The sequence below is a fragment of the Equus quagga genome, chromosome 1 (assembly GCF_021613505.1).
Source record: "Equus quagga isolate Etosha38 chromosome 1, UCLA_HA_Equagga_1.0, whole genome shotgun sequence".
Classification (NCBI taxonomy): domain Eukaryota; kingdom Metazoa; phylum Chordata; class Mammalia; order Perissodactyla; family Equidae; genus Equus; species Equus quagga.
The window spans coordinates 22,978,577-23,000,811 of record NC_060267.1 but is presented as its reverse complement, the minus strand read 5'-3'; the positions used below and the strand labels follow the sequence as shown (position 1 = coordinate 23,000,811).

General features: G+C 39.4%; 1 protein-coding gene across 2 annotated transcripts in view; it reads left to right on the top strand.

The window, feature by feature from the left end:
- TMEM117 (transmembrane protein 117) overlaps window positions 1–6,012 on the top strand; it is a 425,103-nt gene extending 419,091 nt beyond the window's left edge. For both annotated transcript variants that reach the window (XM_046685850.1, XM_046685860.1), the window contains one exon: window positions 4,287–6,012. In XM_046685850.1, coding sequence (XP_046541806.1) covers window positions 4,287–4,933 — 647 coding nt within the window. In that variant the 3' untranslated portion in view covers window positions 4,934–6,012. The remainder of the gene's footprint in view (window positions 1–4,286) is intronic.
- The last annotated feature ends 16,223 nt before the right edge of the window (window positions 6,013–22,235 follow it).

Sequence of the window (22,235 nt, the reverse complement as noted above, 5' to 3'; positions counted from 1 at the left end):
CATCTTTTTTGCTCTAATGATGAGATTTCCTGGTCCATCATACAACATTAAGGTTTAAGTGACGTTTATTTCACAAACCCATCAAAGAGACTTTTAGAACTTGGAAGAAACCTTAAGGATTATATATGTCAACTCCCTCACTTTGTGGACAATGACACTGAGGTTGAGTTGTCCAGCCTGATTTTGCTTTCTGGTTTGCCACACCTCATAGGGCAAAAGTAATTTTTTAAAGAGGAGAAAGCATTACCAAGGTAACAAAACAGTGGTGTGATAAAATGGAAGGATGGATCATAGAGAAAGATGAACATCCTTTCTCTGTACCAGTGGATAAGTGGACCAGAGGCTGTCAGGTGGGCCAGAAACAAACAAAAGGTAAGAGGAGCCATTTCTTCCACATTTTCAGCACTTCAAATTTCGACTGAGTGGCCCTGACAGTGGAGGAAGGACAATGCTCCATCCACAGGAAAAAAAAAAAAAAGGAAGTATGATATCAATAGGGGTCCTGCCTCACCCTCTTCTCTCCACTCTGCTCTTTCCCACCCCAACATGACCTCTCTGCTGTGGGGAAGATGTGGGGACACTATCCCCTGTTGTTTAGCTTCAAAGTTTGTGTAGATAAAACAGTTTTTCTCAGGACCAATGTTACTGCAAGCTGTAGACAAATTACCAATTGCTAAAGGTTTTTAACATGTTCAATATGCCGATTCACAAAGATATTTACGTATAGCTACACACTGGGTCCTCCTGGGTAACGGGTTCTGTGATATCTACCCATTGATGTCAGTACTCAGTAATTCATGCTGTTTTATCCAAACTAAAACATTTGAACACCTTTAGAATATGTCTTTGTTACAAACCCTAACACGTGCTTCTCTCCTTCCTCTATGTGACCAAGATCCTGTAGTAACTGGATTGAAGAAGTAGAAGAAAGAAATTGTAGAAATGATACTGTCCTACATTTTCGGCAAACTTGCTATGTTTCAGAGAAGTTTCTAATACAACTTCTCATTTTATCCTCACAATAATCCAATAATACGTTGGTTTTATTCTCCATTTCACAGAATAAAAAATTGGATTCACATAGCTAATAAGTAGAAGGATTTTGGCGATGAGGACAGAATCAGAGAACTAGAACGCATGTAGTTCAGTATCCTCAATTCGAAAATAAGATTATTGAGGTCTGGAGAGGTTAAACAGGTTATCCAAGGTTGTGTTATTTGAGTGTCAGAATGAGATCTCCATCTGCTGATTTCCAGCCTACACTTTTTGTCACTGTGCTGCTCCCCCTCACAAATCGGCAAAGGTGTGTTAGAGCAGGGTGATAAGATCAATGTCAGGCAACATATTTTTAATTTTTCTCCATCCCATTAACTATTCAAACTCCAGGTCACATGAGAAATAACATAAAGTGATTATTTCGTATGAAAGTTTTAGTGGTCAAACTGACCCAGCGCCATTCAATGTAGGCAGTCGAAAAATAATTTGAAAGGATGGAGAAAAGCTCCTTCTATCCTCAGGGTTCCTTTAGTTTGATCAGCATACATCCACTTCCACTTTGATTCTCTGATTTTACTTTTTTTCTTTGTCTATAAACATCCACTGAGCATCCTTTCCCCACCAGGAAAGCACCCTTCTCCAAGCTCCATGAGTATTCCTTTCTTCTCTCTGATTCTGTGATGCTTATCTTCAGTTTCTGACATCCTATTACCCTAGAAACAGGGACTCCTTCATGAGGGACTGCCATATGCATGAGTTTATGAAAATGACCTAGAGAGGGTGCAAGTTTCTTCAAGGGACCTTTGCGAGTCAAGATGATGGTTAGTCATACCATCACTGAATAACCCCTTCCCCTCACCATCCAGTCTGGCTTCAAAACAGACGGAGTTCATGACAGGAGAATTAGTATGGATCTCCTACAACAGAGAAGCACCGAAACCCCTCTCAACTTGCTTTCTATCATGGAAGCTACAAACCAGTGCCTCCTTAATCCTGAATGAGAACCCCTGGACTTTTTCATATCACCTGTCTCTCATTCCGCTCCTGCCTTCCTTTTCCTTGCATATTCTCCATTCTTTTCCTTCTCTCTCCCCTCAGCCCCTCTATTCCACATCCCCAATCCTTTTTCTGCATGTTCTTCTATCTGCAGCATAATAAAAACATAAACTAAAAGAAATGCAAAATTTTCCAAACTGTCCTCTGTCTTGCTTTTCTTTCAAGGACCATATGAATTGCTGCGTCCTCTAAAATCCTTTTTGCAGAAATTAGCCCTCAGTTTTATTTCATTTTCTCAACATCTTCAGCATTTATGGTTTGTATCACTCATTTGACACCCCTCAAATGTGACCTCTGATTATTATTTATCTGTTGATGTCTCTGTCCTGTTAACAAGATGATAAGTTCCTCTCTAGAAGGAAGTAACAAATGTCCTCAGCATCTATTAATGTATCATACACAGGGTCTATTATGAGCGCAATACATGTTTGGTAATGATGCTCACCTGTGTATTTGATTGAATTTCTCTGGCTTGAGCTTTCTTAGTTTATTTTATGCTTTATTCTTAGTATATTTTATGCTTGATTCTTAGTATGAATCTGTTTTAGTTTTGAAGATCCGGGAGGGCAGGAGTGGTTCGAACTTAACAGTGCCAGAAGTTATAAATATGTTATTATATCTGGAAACATTTCCAGTGTGCCAACTTACTTTCTAGTTTGGGTGTGCAAAATAAATCACTCAGGCAAGACCTTCCATTACAAATATTTAAACCCTGTATAGTTGAACCATTTTACAGAAATTCTCTTCATAGAGAAGTTACACCTTTTCATGCAAATGAAGACATTATCATGTCTTAGGCAAGGCTTTGATGATAATAATAGGAACAATTCCTGAGTTCCTATTATATACTAGGCACTGTGCTTGGCATCTAATAATCTCATGAAATGTAACAGCGTTAATAAGTATTATTATTTTCTGCATGTAAAGAAATTAGGGTTTAGAGAATTTAAACAACTACCCCAAGATCACATAGCTAGTAAGTTTGGGAGCCAGGATTAAAACCCTTCAACCTTGCATATAATAGGAGCTTGAAAATATATAATGAGCATCATAAAACACTTTTCTAAACTCCTTCCAATGTTATATTTTTATATATGGCTACATATTCTGTTAGGGTACATATTGCAGAACACATGTTTACCATTCTTGGTTTAATAAGTTTGCCCAAGTTCCTATCTCTGTCCTATCCTTAGAGTTCTATAATCCTCTGAAGCAGTAACTTAATAATGTTTGACACTGCTATCTTCAAATACAAAATAAAATAATTTTGAGATATTGCATGTAAAATAATTATAACTAAAGCTTTTAGAATCTGTTACATATATCATCTAATTTGGTACAGCAAACCTATGAGGTGGATATTACTATATTGTTATAATACATTTAATGATGTAAAACTTGCATTAAATTATGATTATAATAAAAATTATAATGGAATCTAGTATCCCTTGAAAGTTTTTCCAGATTCTTTCCATTTAAAGATATAAAGAAATCACTAGCTAATATGTATCTAAATGATATCTTGTTTATATAAGAGATTTTTAAATACTACAAAGAAATCGTCTCAGTTACAATCTCTCCAAATTCTGTTATCTAAAGCAGTTCATTAGCTTTGGTTATGTTTATATGTCTGATAAATGGATCTGTTCGATGCGAATTTGATGCAATTATTTTTGCATCTTGAAATGAATGCTCAAGGTTTATTGATCTGAATCACATCAACTAATGGTTTAATCAACAGGTCACCTACAAACAGCAATTCGAATTCAATTGGTATACTGCTGTGCTTGCATTGCAAAATGATTTATTTCTTGCCCAGACATAATTATAAAACTGTAAGAGATGTTCAATCACATGTTGGGCTTTCTGAGAATTCATTAGAGCTTTGTTTTTAAACATTAATTGAAATGTTCTAGAGAATAACCTACATGGAACCCAATTTCAGTACACCTGTGGTGCCTGTAGAATAGAGAGATTTAATCTGGTTAGTGTAAATACTGTAAATTATTGCCTCTGGGGCCTACACTTATGTCTTCATGTGCCTAGAATCTTTTTAGGAAATTCCCTTTGCCCATTCACTTAATGGCAGCATAACATGCTCAAAAAATTAATTGTTAACAGATCTAAAACATTAACAATTTATACTACTGTACCATTATCTTCATTTTATTGAATAAAACCCTATTGCAATTTTGTACATCTTTGACTCATGCAACATTTCTTTTTTAATGCAGGTAAATGGTTTAACTATGGAATTATCTTTCTCGTCTTGATTTTGGATCTCAATATGTGGAAGAACCAGATATTTTACAAACCTCATGAATATGGACAGTACATCGGCCCAGGGCAGAAGATATATACCGTGAAAGACTCAGAAAGTTTAAAGGATTTGAACAGAACCAAGCTATCCTGGGAATGGAGGTCTAATCACACTAACCCTCGGACTAATAAAACCTATGTTGAGGGAGACATGTTCTTACACAGCAGGTTCATAGGAGCTAGCCTTGATGTCAAGTGTCTGGCTTTTGTTCCAAGTTTGATAGCATTTGTGTGGTTTGGATTTTTCATTTGGTTCTTTGGACGATTTTTGAAAAATGAGCAAGGCATGGAGAATCAAGACAAAACTTACACTCGCATGAAAAGAAAATCTCCATCAGAACACAGCAAAGACATGGGAATCACTCGAGAGAACACCCAGGCCTCAGTGGAAGACCCATTGAACGATCCTCCTTTGGTTTGCATCAGGTCCGACTTCAACGAGATTGTCTACAAGTCTTCCCACCTAACGTCAGAAAACTTGAGCTCGCACTTGAACGAATCTACCAGTGGGACAGAAGCGGATCCAGATCCGACGACTTCTAAGAGTACACCTACGAACTAGATTCACTTATGTGGAGATAGCACAAAAAGCAACCTTGAGTGTAACTTTAAAAAGTTAGTCTTTGCTTTTGTAAATGTAAGGTTTACGTAGTGTTAGGTCAAGAAATACAAACGATGCCACAACGGTGCTCAACCTGCTTTTTCTAGGACTCATTGTTTTCTATTTGTATTATGATACACGTGCCTACTGTATATCTAACGGTCCTCTAGAGATTGCTTTTCACAATTGCACAAGCTATTTACTGACTTTACAGCATAGTAGATTAGCTGATTACCCGTGTATCTGATGTTCAACCATAGTGGTGCCTTGAGACATTAAACTGTTTTTAACTGTACCAGAAACGAAGTGTGGGACAGTTCTCTGACCGACTTCACAGGGGGCTTTTTGTATACAATTATTTTGATCTACGCTTGATGTCTGAGCAGGAACAGATATAGCCAAGATGTGGCTCAGGAAGTCTCGCCTGGTTTCTTATTAAGCAGCGGCGTTGGTGACTTTGACAGCGGGACTGCAGAGAAGCACAGTGATTACCTTTGAATTTGTATTGGCTGTCTGCCAAACACAAATACAGATGCAAAATTCAGTAATAGGAGAATGATCATCCAGCATGGGTCACTACTTGTGAAATGTGACTTTCTCCAACCAATAACTGCAATTAGATGATAAGACCTAATTATGTTTTCCTAATTAAAGATAAATTGCTACTTGATTAAAAATCCTACCCTTCACCTTTGGGAACAAAGGTTAAGAGGCACAGTTGGGTGAACTCTCAAATTTATTGGCATTTACACAAAGCCCTAGAAAACCAAGGGGCTGAAGTTTAATCACGCAAGGGTTGCACAGCCTACCGTCTACAATATTTGTACATCTTTCTGTAAATATGGCTCTGGACAGTGAAAATTGAAAAACGTATGCCAGCCCTGAGGAAGGAGACTCCTCTAAAAATCATGAGTGGAACGTTGGAAGGTAGAAAAAGACGTGCATGAAAGAATCTGTTTAGTGGCTTGTTTTGTGTCTGCGTTTTCTTGTTTTTTTTAAGAATTAGACATCGCATATTAATAAATAAGAATTATACATCAGTAATTATGTGATGTAGTTTTTTGTTTATAATAGAAAGATTAGAATTGTATCTTAGTTTACCAACAGCCCATTCTAGTGTTTTTTTTTTTAACTTCAGTGTCAGGCAATTTGAGAAATGGAACACTCCCAACTTGCTTTTAATTTTGTTCCATAAATTGTGGTTACGTGTTCTTTGAGGGGGTTGGGAGAGATCACTTTTAAGGCAAAATTATTTTCCTGTCACATACTGACATAGCTGTATTTTGTCTTTATGATTTTTTACATCTTTCTTGTTTTGATCTACCTGCTTTTAAGCTTGCAGCATGCTGAATTTAGCATGCATAATAGAACTATGCATTTATCTGTCACTTGAGAGCCAGCTTTAATAAGCTTCTTCTACAATTGTTTACTAAGCAATTGGAACCAGGCCCCTGCTGTTTCTTTTACCTTTAATAGCCATGCGTGGTGTACCCAGAACCATAAATATCTCTGACGCTAAAAATGCAGAGATCAAGCTCACTATAGTAACCCATAGACCATACTATCCAAAGAAACTGACCGTGTTATCCCTGATATGTGGTAATATTGGCCATTACCAAATTGGCATAACATGGAACATTCACCTTTTGTCTCTGGGACAAGTAAATAATACCACCTAGGACTGTATTTTTAATTATTCTCAAAGTTATTGTCTTGTAGAATGAAGAGGGAGGGTGATGTAGAAAGTGGGTGTTTATTATCAGTATACAGTCCTTGTGAAAATATTATTTGAGAATCGTTATGTGAGTATTAAGGAAAAAGTGCTTCAAGGAGTGAATCTAATTAGCAGAAGTAAGATAGAAAAAAAAAGTAACAAACCTTAGAGCACTATGCTTTTGTGTTTCTAAGGATTGCCCAGAGAACCTGGGTATCAGCTGATGTGAACAGCTATCTTTAAAGTTTCCGTAAGTTTTAGTACCGAATGGAATAATTTCCAGGGATGGCATTTTAATAGTCAAACAAGATTTGAACTTTCAAAGGCTTCCAATATTCAATCATAGACACCAGTCTTGACCTTTTTCTCTGCACATGGGTCTCCTTTCTTCTTTTGCTCCCTCTTTTGGACATTGCCCATCCCATTTGTACATATATACCAACTAAAGATTAGAAAATGAAATGAAATCAAAGTCAAAATCACATCCATTCAGGTCTAGTCTTGGATCCTGAGTCATAGACCAATAGATTATGACTCTACAGAGCTTTTTGAACACAAAAACTTTTGGACTAGCAAGAGCATTAAAAATCATTTTAAAAGATGTGTAGTAAACTGAGAAAATGAAGAGTTCAAATAAAGCATTAAAAAATTACCAACCACAGATTCTAAAGAAAGCACAACAAATGTGATGCCTTAATTGTAGCGATGCTTAAGGACTATATAAACAATTATATTTCTGCTGTTCAGTAATTACAGCATTTTCTTCCATGCAGTGCAAATTTACTAATTTGACACAATTTTAGCATCCAACATTATAGAGTGCTTGGTTACTAGTTTAAATGGAAAATTAAACACTATGAATTATGCCTGATAATATATGCCTAGACATAAATCTCATCACCACATGCCTGTTTATATTCTATAACCATAGTTAGCTACCTCCTCTTCTCCCCATGGTGGCTACTTAGCATATTCACTTATGTTTTAGCACATCTAAGATCACCAGTCAATCTTATTAAAAATGTTAAAAATGTTTTCTTCTTCATTTGCCCCAAGAGTCAGCCAGATACAAAATCTCCTTTTACTTTTATAGCATCAGATTTCCCAACAAGTAGTGTCCAGAAGCACTACTGGCTGACAGTAGTCATCCAATATAGACACTCAGGTTTCAAGGTGGGAGTGGATACCACTCACCACTGGGCTCCATAAGTAATTCTGCTACATTATTTGTCTGTCCTGTGGGTCACCAACACAACCCAACCTGAAATGTGAGAAAGATAATGCTAGTAAATCACTCATAGCTGTCTCTAAAACTGATGGGTCATGATGGCAACTGAATTATCTGACATTCAGCTAAGACCTCAGCACCCCATCATTGTTTATCGCCTGTCTGTCCTCACTCTGAACCAATCCCTATTTTAAATTAAAGCTCTTGGTTATGCAACCCCAATCTGCATATTGTGCTTTTATTGGCTGTCCCCCCTCAGACGGTGATGTGGCTCCCTACCCTATCTGGCCTGATTTCCTCCAGCTTTGTCCCTCAGAGCTCAACTCTAATCTATTAGCTAGCCCTCCCTTTAAAAAGAGCAGTGCAACTCAATTAATTTTGCAACAAAGTGATACTTTTTTCATTTATTCCAATTTTTATTTTTTATTATTTATTTATTTAATTTTTTTGAGGAAGATTGGCCCTGAGCTAACATTCTTGCTCATCTTCCTCCACTTTATATGTGGGACGCCTACTACAGTATGGCCTGCTAAGCGGTGTGTAGGTCCGCACCTGGGATCTGAACTAGCGAACCCCGGGCTGTTGAAGTGAACGTGCAAACTTAACTGCTGCACCACCAGGCCAGCCCCCCCAATTTTTATTTTTAAACATGTTTGTATGCATAGGGTTGTGATTAAGGGGAACCAATATAGATAAAAGAATCAAGGTCATAAATGTTTGACTTACTACCATTTAGACTGAACTAGAACTGCATTATAATTTGAGCAACTGGAGAAGTTTAGATGTAGTATTTGTAGCTCACAAGTCACTCTTGTTGACGATAATTGGAAAAAGAGATGGATACTTATAATGGAAAGAGAAAGTTAGGCAGATGGTGGAGCATGAATGGAAGTTGCTGCAATGAAGTCTTGGAAGTGAAAAATGGCAGTTTTAGTGTGAATGGGCTTTGCAACTTTAGGGAGGGAGGGAAGCCTTTATAAAAGGAAATTCAACATAAAGTTATCATGAGTCCAATAGTCCTACCTCTTAGGTAGGAAACAAAAAAATATGTTCAACATAGCTGAGGGAGTTACACAAAAGATTGGTTGGTTTCTTACACATTCTAGCACTGAAGTTACTCTATGTCTGCCCCAGGGAGCGTGGTGAGACCTGGGACAGGAGACAGGGGACCCCGAAACCCACTACAGATATAGGTGTAGGGGGAGTGGGTAACATAAGAAGAGAAAGACAAAAATCAACACAACAATTTGGAGAGACTGGAACATCCTTAGTGGAAGAACAAAGATGGGACCACTGTCTGTAAGCATATTATCTGCATCTAAAAGCTGGCATCCTGTAAACAAAAATATCTTGCAGATACTTTATGATAGATATCCCAAAAATTTTTAGTGAGAAACAAAATTAGACAGTATTGTTACTAGTTTAATACATGTAAAATGCCCACTGACGTTATTTTAATTCAGTCTGAGAGATCAGTTACTTTACTTCAGAGAATATGAAACAAATAATGCATTTTACAGGTTTATTTCTTACCTCTGTCCTCCAATACAATTTTTCATAAGGTTTTAAGTTCCTTAACACCAAACAATTGTACTACTGGGCTTTTTGAGGACTTACTTGCATGATTGAGAAGGAGCATTATAATTTATAATTGAGAGCTATAGTAATGAAACAAATTTGTGATGCTCCTCATCCTAATTCATTTTTTCACTCTATCCAGATTGTTGTTCAATCTTCATATTCGTAATAATACCATTTTGAGTATTTTTGGTGTGCAAATCAGTTATCCCATTTAATTCTCACATTAACCATTGAAGGTAAGTATGGTTAATACTTACAGATAAAACTGAGGCTCAGAGAGGTTTGTTAACTTGCCCAAGGTCACAAACCTGGAAAATTCAGAGTTAAGATTTGAACTCAGGTTTGTCTGACTCCAAAGCCCCATTATTTTCCATTACAAGCCTTCATAAAGATCCATCCGAACAGGATCCATTTCAAACAGGATCTTTGGTGAGGATGGCCCGAGGAGCAGTTGTAAAACCATAAGATGCTTGATTTCTAGCAATTCTTCTCTCTCAAGAACCTAAGAAATTTCTAACAGCTGCCTGGATGCAATTTACAAGTTAAATCATATGAGTGAAACAGATAAGATTGAATTAAATGACAGAAGCATTCTGTTTATTTGCCAGGTGTTCTGATTTAAGCTTTGTTTATAAAACCACAACACAGATTCATCCTAATACAATTTCCAGCATTCAAATTAATTTTCGTAATTTCATTTTCCTCGGGAGAGGGGGAAGACTGGACTTCTGCCTGTTTGAACGCCCCCCAGGGCAAATGTCAGGAAAGGAATTGGTAGGTATGAATATTCAAACAGGGAAAAAAATGATTAGCTAATGGCCAGTTTTAGAAAGCATAATTTGAATATGGGCTCTAGAAATAGCTATATTTTGAAGTAACCATCCAAAATTTATCATTTTTTAACATTTTTATCAAGGTGAGCAAATGATGTTTGGATAGGAAAAGCACTGGGCTTGACAAAGTGTCCCTTCAACACTATGAGCCTTCGTGTGTCATCCCCTAAATGGGAACACCTCACAGAGTCTTGAAGAGGATCAACTAAAACTGCATGAGAAAGAATTCCGTGATCTGCAGCAAACTGTGCAGATGTGAGGAAATCTCACAGCCGTGGGCACCAGACCCCTCCAGTGCCCACCTTTCAACACAGCCCACTCGGTTTGCCTTCACCAGCAGCTCCAGGCTGAGGCTGCCATTGAACATGGTTAGGCTGTTTGCTCCCAATTTTCTTCTCTCTGTAGTTGTCTTGAACTCTACAAGCTTCAATGTAATCCTTTTTCACTTTTAACAGAAGTTCAGATCCCTTAGTTTAAAGCAAGTGGCTAAATTCTCTGAAATTAATGGCCATAATCCCTTGGAGCTGTTGGGGCAAACTTATTCCTCAAGCTTTCCTCTGCTCCAGAGTTCTTCAATTATTTCTTTCCTTTTATGATTGCTTTACCAGCTTCTCTTATCAGGACTTTCTCATCGTGCCAATAATCCACCACCTTTTGTAAATCCTGCAATGAAAGTGCTTGTGTCCTCAGCATTTAAGCGAGAGCCAGCACGTACACCTGAGCCCCTGCACTTCAGGATTCTCCTGCTTGCATTTGGATGCAGTCAAGGAGCCATTTCTGAATCAGGGTGTCACTCCAGCCTTGCTTTTTAGGAAGAGCCCACCTTAATATCCCATGGAATCAAGGCGATACCTTGGGCAAGCCATGGTGCTTTATAGAATGACATTTTAAAACAGAATCGTGCTTTTCCATTCAGCTTATAGACTTATTTGCTTTGAATACATTATTTTATCTGGACCATCCAGTTGACTTCAACCTAACCACACTAGAAAAGGTCTGTATTCAAAAATACTCATGACTGAAACAAAATGCGTAAGATGAGAGAAAGAGCAATGGCCAATTCCGGAAAGACAACTCTAACAATTACTATTCAGATTTGATAATGATGAAATTACTATAAAATTACCTTTGAACAAATTATAATGATCTTGAATTTTAAGAGAAATAGTTAGAGCTTCAACTATGCCAGAAAACTGGGAGGGTCTATCATTTACGTATTCAAAAGGTCTTCAATGGGAATAGATTATATGTACTTTGTGTCTCACAGGTCTACTCTCCTACTCTCTGTCATTATCACTCACTGTCATGCTGAGATCTCATCATCTCTTCCCAGGATAACTGCACTGTGGTCTTAACTGGTTTTCCCAACTCTCATCTCATCCAGTACAATCCATTTTCCATACTTTTGCCAGAACAATCTTTCCAGAGTCTCAATGTGATCATATTACTTTAGTAGCCACTTATTGCTCACCAGTGGTCTTTAATAAAATTGTGTACAACTTCAAATTCCCAATGGCTTAGCACAATAAAATTTCATTTCTTGCTTATGTTGCAATTGAATTGGGTGTCCACTGGGTAGCTTTCCATTCAGCGATTTGGGGATTCGAATATATTCCAACAAGTGGATCTTTGATTCTCTAGGGTCTTAGAATCTTCTGTGTATTTAGCTAGCTGATGAGGAAGCAGAGAGAGTGAGGAAGGATCTGATAGGAAGTTTAAGAACAGACCTGGAAGTGGCTTACATCTCTTGTATTCCATTGACCAGAACTCTGTTGCAGGGCCTGCCTAACTGCAAGGGATGTGAGGAAATGCCATTCAACTCTGTGCCCACAAAGGACAGGGAACAATTTGGGGAATTCCTAGTCAGAGGAGTATTTACAAAATATATACCCAGCCAGGTCTCACAACTGGGATTTCTAACTCATTGAATTTAGGATGGAACTGAATCTGAACTGAGTTCTAAGAGTTCCATGGGTGATTCTCTAACAGACCTCAATTTGGAATCATTGATAAAATACAGAATCCTGTCTGACACTCAAGACTCTCTCTGACTGTTTTTCTGATGTTCTCTTCCATGCCCAGTGCATTCTGATCATCCAACCATGTTGAATTAATTATAACTCTCCTAATGAGCCATGATACCACTCAACTCTGCTTTTGCTCAGTGTCTTCTGTTTGGGATTCCCTTTTCTACTATAACCACCAAGATCAACTCAAGTATCATCTCTTTTATTGTCTTTCTTCACCTTCCAAAGTAGAATTGACTGGTCCTCCATTATGTTCCTACATGACCTACCTTTTATCTATTATAGTGTCTTTAACATTCTCTTTCTCTCTGTGTTTACATGTCTGTATCTCCTATTAGATTATAAACTCCTTGATTCTGCCTATAATGATTACCGGAGGTGAGGAGAGGAATTATATATTATCTTTTATCATAGTTCCTAACTCAATAAAATTTGAATTAATTACTGTACAATGAGTGAAGCAGTATACTTAAAATTGTCTCATTTATGTAGAATAATATGCTCAAATTCTCATTGCCTCCATGATGTGTTGTAGGGGAATAGATTCTGACAATCAAATCCTTTAGGTAGAAGGCAGGATCATTACTTACATTTCATGTTGGGAATGAGGGGTATGTTAGTCAGAGCTCTCCAGAGAAACACTACCAATAGGATATATGGATATAGATATAGGAGATATAGATATATTTATTATGAACAATTGGTTCATGAGATTATGGAGGCAAAGGAGTCCCACATCTGCTCTCTACCAGCTGGAGACCAGGAAAGTGGTGATGTAATTCAGTCTGAGCCCAAAGGCCTGAGAACCAAGAGAATGAGCTGATGCTGCAAACCCCAGTCCAAGGGCAAGAGAAGATGAGATGAGATGAGATGTTCCAGCTCAATAAGTGAGGTAGGAAAAAAGGAACGAATTTCTTTCCTCTGCTTTTTATTCTCTTTAAGCTCTCAACAGGTTGGACGATACCCGACCACATCGGGGAGGCCATCTACTTTACTAAGTCCACCAAATCAAGTGCTATGCTCATCTGGAAATACCCCCACACACCAGATACAGTGTTTAATTTGGGCATCCATGGCCCATTGAACTTGACACATAAAATTAACAATCCCAAGGGATAAGGACAGCAATTTCAAAAAATATAATTAAAAGGGAATGTCTCAGTTGAGACAGAAAAATGTGTACAAACTCTCCCTCAAGTAAAGGAGGTTCAAGATAGGTACTGAGTACCAAACCAGGACAAAGCATGAGAGACAATTAAAACAAAGAGCAGCAAATCAGAGCGGCAGCTGACAGTCCACTGGTCTAATTTCTGAGACAGGGGTGCTATATCTTCCTCCTGACTATTCAGTTACTTTTACTATAGATTTGAATAGGTGAGTTGACTGTGATTGATTGGCTAGGCAGTTACATGATGACCAACTGTGTATCCTGAGATGCCGGTCTTTTCGAAGAAAGAAAATATACAACCCCATTGTACATAACTTTGTGAGCAGACCGTAGCTCTATGAGTGTAGACCCAAAGCACTCAGGGAACCCACGGACAGGACTGGACAGAGTGAAGAGAGAGAATGGAATAGGCTTGCTGTTGTTCTCTGAAAGTCAAAATTGGAAAATAAACACAAGTCAGAAGCTCTAAAACTCAAATGAACTGTGATTGTAGCTGTACTCCTAGAACTCGTATCTCAGAATTCCTTAGAAGCCCATTTACATGTTGAAAACATCAATTATTCCTCCCATTTGAAATACATAGTTCTTGTAATCAATTGCTTTGAGTCAATGTCTAGAATTATTCATGAAACAGTTATATTTTAATGGCATTTGATGAGAACCAGCAGCAGCATCCATTAATTTGATTAGTTTTGTATGAGATGGAAGAGAAAACTGGCACCCAGCCCTAAGTGAATCAATAGTGTGGGGTTTAAATGTGAGCATCCAAGTCAGCCTCGCCAGCCTGGGATCCAGCACAGAATGACAACGGTGGGGGAGGAAAACTTAGGAAAGACGTGTCTCATGTTCTCTCTTTTTGCCTCTTTGGCATTTTATCATCAGTCACCTCTTACCTCAAGGCAGTGAATGTAAGCTGTTTTCTTACTCCACCCCACCCTCAGCCCCACTCCCTGTTGTCCTTTCTAAAGGACAGAGCAAAGAAGATTTTTTTTTGAAACCTAAGGACTTAAATATGTGTCATAGGCCAAGGCTGAAAAACAGGGTAATAAATCTGGATTTTGAGGATAACAGGAGCCAGGGCCAAGGGTTTGGTTTCCCTGCATGGTTCATCCATTTGAAAGGGTCAAGGAATGGCTGTCCAAGAAGGCATAAAATGCTCTTTATTCAAGAGATTCAACATGGGGGAAGTGTGTGGCAGCAGGCACTGCTGAAGCTGTCAAGGTGTTGTCATGGTTCCAGAAGAATCGGTCCAGTTGAAAGCAGGAAGCATTCCTGGGAGAGGCCCAAGGAGGGGCACAGGGGCAGCCCAGAGCTGGAGGATTGACTAGTTTGCATTTTGTGCGTCACATGGCTTCCATTAAGTTAGTGTGGGGTTTCGGGCAGGATACCAGGAGAGCTGAACTGCAGGCAAGACACCAGGCTGCGTTCCACCCCTGCCCACCTGATACACTATGTGGGGTAAAGTAACACCTTAATGCCCACCCTACCCCAAACAGGAGCTGGCTTATGAGAACGGACCTCACTGCTGAGGATGGGGCTCCGAGGACACTGCTAGATTTTGGTATGAGTCACTTGGTGACTGAACAAAGCTGAACCCACACATATAAGAACATTCTTGTGCAAAAAAAGAACTGAAATAATCACAGAGAATAATGTCTTGTTGAGTCAGGAAAGATTGCATTTGCTTTTACAACAGGCTACCTTCAAAAAAAGACGGGAGTGATGGCAACACTTCTTAAAACTATAGTTAAATGATTATCTGTGTAATGAAGTGTTTAAAGTCTGTCTCTCCCTCTAGTTCATCAGGCTCACTCCTCTGTCCCCAGCACCATTCTCCAACGGGAGAGGTGGGCAGGGGTCAGATCGTGCCTGGGCCTATTGGACCGTGTTGAGGACTTTGAACTTTCCCCTGAAGATAATGGGGAACCTCTAAAGGATTTTAAATAGGAAATGGTATCATGACATATAGAATATTTTAAAAAATCACTCTGACAAAGAATGGATGTCAAGACTCACTAATACAATAAGAAAATTAAATCAATTTAGCCTTGGCTTTAGTATCGTTAGGTTCCTGCTCCACAACTGGACAAAATTACTCACCACGTGCTGTGTGATTATGACACACTGAACAGGCCCTGATTTAACTGGGATTCTTATTTTGTGTGCTCACTGTAGGCAGGAGAGGAATGGGTTCGGCCATCCAGTTGAAGGACCCAGAAGAGGCTCTTGTAACTCAGGTCTTTATAAGGACTGATCTGCAAAGATCTCAATTCACAAGGTGAAGTAAAATATGTACTATTCTTCAAAAAGTTGACCTAAGCCTAGAGATAGGGAGATAGAGAGGCAGATCCATCTGGGTTTCCATACACAGATAATACACAAAAGTAGAAAGGTAATCATATGTCTCAGTTCTGGCTCTGGTCCACTTCTTTTTTTTTTTTTCAGTCTCAACTCTGCAATCAGTTGTCAAAAAACAGCAACAATACAAATAAAAAGTCTCTTAATGACTTGTGATAGACATGGAGATGTGCTGCCCAAATCCCCTACAAAGGACTTGCTGCCCAGTTGCAGGAGATGTAGTCAGTGGACACCTCCAGTTGTCAGCTCCTTCAAGGTCTGCCTCAGCTGCAGAGGGCCACCTTTCCCAAGGGCACACGCTTTCTGGAGCAACACACATCTTATGACTGAGTGATGACATAAAGCCAGAAGAGCAACTGGATGATTAAGCTCCACAGGAAGGCCCAGGGGATACACCATTTACCAAGGACAAAGGAATGCAGTAGTGAGAGAGGCAACAGCATCACCTAAAAGTAGAAGACCAGCTAGCAGTAGCCCCAATCACAGCTGCTGTGCCAGATTCAGCATCTTTGCTAGAACAATGATGGCTCTCCTCTGTAGGCCGCAGCTGATGGTAAGGAAGGCCATTACAGACTTGACTTATAGCAATGGGGATGATAAGACTCCAAAACAATTAAGGCCATGTGGTAGTCCCTAACCAACAGAATCCAGGGAGTCACAATTATTGTAATTCCTGGCAAAGTCAGAGTGGCTCCCAATGGGCCTGATCTACAGAAATTAAAGAAGATGTGTCTCTGGGGTCAAAATAAAGGGGCAGCTGACTCGAGTAGTACTCAGTGTATTTCAGCAAAAGAAATTAAGAATAGAGGACCAGGGGGCTACAGGTAGTGACCCTAATAAGCCATAATCTTTACCCAGCTTCTATACTTAAGCCAATTTTAAGACCTAGAGCCCAGTAATCAAAGAGAGAACTGGCTCCCCAGGAAGAAGGATCCTAAAACACCATAGCACATATCATGGTAACGATTCTACCAGTCTTTCCCCCAAACGGACCTATGGCATTTACTCAGGTAATTGTGCAGTGGGGAAAGGAGAACAGTGGAATATTTTGAGGACTGTTGGACATAGGGTCTGAATTGACGGTGATGCCTGGAGAAACAGTGTCATAATAGCCTCTTATTAGATTGGGTAGCATTCAGGGCCCAGGTAATAAATGGAGTCCCATCCCTGATTGTATAACTAGGATTGAAATACTCTTACTCCACATTGTGTCCTTGTCTGTGGAATAAGAGCTATTATAGTGAAGAACGCCAAGCAGAAATCTCTGAAACTGATCATCTGTGCTCAGCCAAGATAGTAAATAAAACAATATTGCGTCAGAGAGGAAGGAGTGGAAATTAACATCAGGCTTGATCTCTAGATGCAGGGGTGGTCATCCCTATCATCTCTGTGTTTAGTTCACCAGTGCAGTCTCTGCAGAAAGTGGAAGGATGTTGGAGAAGGTAGACTACCACAAATTCCTCCAAATTGCAGTTCCAATTACAGCTTCTGTGCCAAACGTGGTGTCTTTGCTAGAGAAGATTAGAGCAAATTTTTAGGGATCCAATAGTTGAGAACACATTAAAACATCCTTTCCAGATTAGTGTATCTTGCACCTCCTACCTCAAGAAAAAGAAGCACAATGCCTAATAGCCTACATTCCACATAGAGAAATATAGTCCCAGTTCATATACCAGGCAATGTGAAGGCTTCCAGGTTTAAGCGGGTTTAAGCCTAGAGAAGGAGAGAACCCTGCCTCAGGTCCAAGATGAGGGACAAGCAAGTCTGCCGCCACTTGAATCATAAGATAGGCAGATCCTACAGTGTTGGAGGTATCAATGGTGAGAAAAGAGGCTGTGTGGAGTTTGTGCCATGCCCAAATGAGAGAATCACAAAACAGTCCCCTGCATTTCTGGAGCAAGGCCATACTATCTGCATCAGAGAATTATATGCTTTTTGAAAAACAGTTCCTAATGTGGTATCAGGAGATGGAACCCTTACCACGACATACCCTGTGACCATACAGCTCAATTGCTCATTATAGGCAGGTTCTGTCAATCCCAGTCATAAGGGTGGGCAGGCCTGGCAGCAATTCATCGTAAGATGGAAGTGGTACATCTGGTATCCAGCACAAGCAGGACCAAAGAGCATAAGTAAGCTATGTGAGCAAGTAGGCCAGACCTTCCAAGGCATCTGCTACGGACTGAATGTTGGCGCCTTCCCCAAATCCATATGTTGAAGCGAACCCCCAATGTGGTGGTATTTGGAGGTGGGGCCTTTGGGAGGTAATTGGGTTTGAATGAGGTCATGGGAGTGGAGCCCCCATGAAGGGATATTTACACTATAGGGGAATGAAAAGCCCACAGCTCTTTCTTTCTCTGACATGTAAGGACACAGCAAAAAGATGACTGTCTATGAACCTAGAAGCCGGCCCTCACCAGACACCAAGTCTTCTGACACCTTAATCTTGGCCTTCTCAGCCTCCAGAAATGTGAGAAGTAAGTGTTTGTTGTTTAAGCTGCCCAGTCTGTGGTATTTTTCTTATAGCAGACTGCACTGACTAAGACGGCATCCACTTCTATTATAATAGTATAGCTTCCATCAACTACATCCAGGGATAAATGGCAGATACCAAATGATCAAGTAATAGAGAGAAAAAAATTCCAAGCTTGGTTTATGGATGACTTGACTTGCCATGTGAGTGTCAGCTGAAAGTGAACAGCAAGTCTACCATGACTCCTTCAGGGATGGCCTCAAAAGACATCGTAAAGAGAAATTCTTCCCAATGGTCAGTGCTTTGGTTGGTTTGCCTGTCCATATACTTTGTGTGGAAATAAAAGTAACCCAAGGTTAGAATATATAGGGACTTGTGGGTTGTGGCAAGTGGCCCGGCAGGTTAGTCAGGAGTCATGGAAGCAGACGAATGAACATAAGGCAGTGATCACAAAGTGTGAAGGTTTTTGTATCACACATTAATGCCACAAGAAGCACTCACCATGAAAGAGGAATTAAACAACCAAGTAGAAAAAATGACTCAGCAGTTAATGTCAGTCTCTATTATTGGACACCCCAGGTAAAGAAAATACTTGACACATTCTATCTTTTCTTTCCAAGCTCTTGTGTTTGGGTTTTCAGGGAAATGCTGAGGCTGAGTCATCATAGCAAAAAATTCACTAGGAATAAACTAGAACAGGCAAGCTGTATTGGCAGCCTCTACGTGAAGAAACCAGGGCTGTCCACTGAACACATATCATGCTGTGAAAGATGTTTTGTCTGTCGTAATCCAGAGAGGTTTTTCAGCAAAATCAGTTAATTTGTGCTCGTTAAGACAGTAAAAACAATCTGTCAACCTGACCCTCTCCGCCATCTTTCTGTGAGCCTTGGGGCTCTCCAGAAGCTATAGGGGGACCTGCCTGCCTGACAGCTGATTATAATACTTCAGTGAGATGCTGCTATGAATAGGAATTTTTAAATAAGTGCAATGAGCTCTTTCTTCATTCTGCCTAGGTACCCAAAGACTTTCTGAGGATATTGGTATGCTTTTAAAAGATTATACTAGTTAAGGAATATTGCAGCAGATGTCTTCTTGCATCCAAAGAACACATTTATTCCAGCATCTTGAGACCAAACAGCAAAATATAGAAGATTAGCAAAGGAACAAAGATAGCAGATCCACAGATGCTGTCCTCTTTTTACTGCACTATTAATAATATTACACTGTTGAACAGATGCAGAAATATCTTATAATCCATGACAGGTGGGAATTCATTTGTTCTAGAATCATAAGTGCGGATGTGATAGTGGATGGATATTCATTACATAGTGATTAGGAAAGCTGTCTTTGTCAGTATCTCTTCCAGTGTAGTCATCAGAAGAAAAGGCAAGCAGTGTTTCCAAGGGAGCTGATATTGAATTGTCTCCATCGGTGCATGAGGGAGACCCCATCAAGGAATGCTTTCTGAGGTTTTCTTCTCCAAGTGGTGTGTTATGAAGCTTTTGTTTTATTTCATTTTGCAAAACAAACTTCCACACCAAAATAGCAGTCGCTACACTAAAACCAAGCAAAGAATGGCATAAGTACTTTGTCATTCCAAGAATCTGTAAACACAAATGCTTGTGGGCACACACACAGAGATATACTTCAGCACATGTGGTAAGGCGATGGTTGATGATTTTCTGAGTATACAATGTTTCATTGGCAAGAGTAATAAAAGTAATGAAACATGTCTGGTTGATGGAATTCTTGGCCCCTTGGAAGCAAAAACCATGTCTTATAAAGCTCTGTGTCTTAAATAGCACCTTCAACAAGTACATATTGAATAGATAAATAAATAAAATAATGAATAAATGAATGTGATGGATGGATGGATACAATGTAAATGGTGTGAGAGCTTTACATAATGTATGGTTTTATGCCTTTTATTTTCCTAACTAACCTCTTAAAACTCACTTGCCTAAATTATCCACAATCCAGTAACACCTTCCTAAGGTGTTCTCACTTCAGCTCTTAACCTTATGGGTCACTCAGCCCCATCTGCATTTGAGAGAAATGGCAAGTCTGCCTAGTCCGTTATCATTATTGATTCCTTCATTGCCATCTTCCTTCATTGGTTGCTGTTAGAAATTGGTCCCTCTTAGTCATGTGGGTTATTTCACACTGCTGATATGACACCCTTAAGAACTTATAACCCTCAAAAGGAATAGCCTAAAGAAGAATGCCCCATCCTTGAGTTCTCAAAGTGAAGGTCTTTTGGTTTATCTTTACATGCAGGGCCATCCTTTATACTAAGCATAATGCAGTGGGCAGGGTGCTGGGCCCTGAGAGTCCTCTGGCCTTGGCATCACAATGGACTGAAAGCAGCCCTACCCCAAAAGCATTTTTAACCTTGGTGTTAATCTTAGACTCTCTCTTTCCATATGACGCACATTCTTCTGGGGCCTTGCTGTTCCCTTCTGCCAAATGACTTAGTGAAATCATGGGAGTCCATCAGAGAGTTTCTGATAATATTAAACCTCAATAGAAGTGATTCAGGCTCTTCCTCCCAGGAGGTATCTTGGACCCATAGTACTCTCTTCTACATTCCAAGAAGAGTTGAGAGGGACTTCCCTTGTCAGGCTGCCAAATGTCCTGCTGCTTCTTCCTCAAGGGAAATCAGCCTTCCCTTTCACATAACTAAGAAAAACTACCCAACCCAGTCTTACCTAAACATAGAAGACCTGCCATAAGGTGAACTGATGGATCTAACCAACGAAGAAAACGCAGAAGCTAGTTCTCTTGCTGCAACATATGCTGAGCACTTTACTGTACGCCAGCCCCTCCATTAAGCACTTCATATGCATTAATTCATTCAATCCCCACAGAGTCTTCCTGATAGACATAAGTATTGTCTCCTTTTTACAGTTAAGAAATTGAGGCCAAGAGAAGTTCAGGAACTTGGGCAATGTTGCAGAACTAGTAAGGGGTATAGCCAGATTCAAATGAGGGGCAGCTAATTTATAGATATATACATTTCCTATGTACATATATAACTCTGCTCTGTGCTCTACACCCAGACTTCGTGCAAGCAGTAGGATGGGAAGACAGCAGGAGGCATGGAAGGGAGAGACCAGAGAGAGGCTCTTGCAGCACACAAAAAATTCTGTCCTTTTGCCTACGTCATTGTGGTCCTTTGCCATGGCCATATAAACAGAATTTATTTTTCATGCGTCCTCCCCTCCCCCGCAGCATTTCATAGAATTTAAGATGAGGAAGTCTCAGTCTTACTGAATCAAATTTGATTACAAACATATTTTATGCTTCCATTTTCTGCAGAATTCTGTGAGAAATAACACACTTAAAATTCGTACACGTTGGAATGTGTTGTTTCTTTGTCCAGTCTTTGCTCTTACATGATCTTACCTTTTTACTCCTTTGGAAAACCACTTCTCTCAAATGCAGATCCCAAGAGAAAATTCTGATAGAAAACTGCTTTTAGCTTTTGTTCTATGCTTCTATTGGCAGAGGATTTTACGTGGTACCAAGGAAAAGCAAAGAATAAGTAAATTTGAAAAGAGATTGTTTTCAATGGTCAAACATCCTCCTCTTATGCACAGTTATATATTTTTGTAGAATGTCAGGATTTACATAAGCAAATTATTCTCCTTTCTCAAAACCGTCCCTCTTCTTGTATTCCAGATCTTGGTGTTACAATATATGAAATTTACTTTAAAATAATTCGACATCGAGTGATGCAAATGTGTGCATGTTTGTTTAAAGTACATTCTAGGGCAGTATGTTGTCCTAATACAAACTCTCATTTCTAGGGCTAGCAAGCTAACATTAAATCAGACAGGCTACATTCTAAAGTACTTTCTACAGCCTTCCAGCTACGTTGA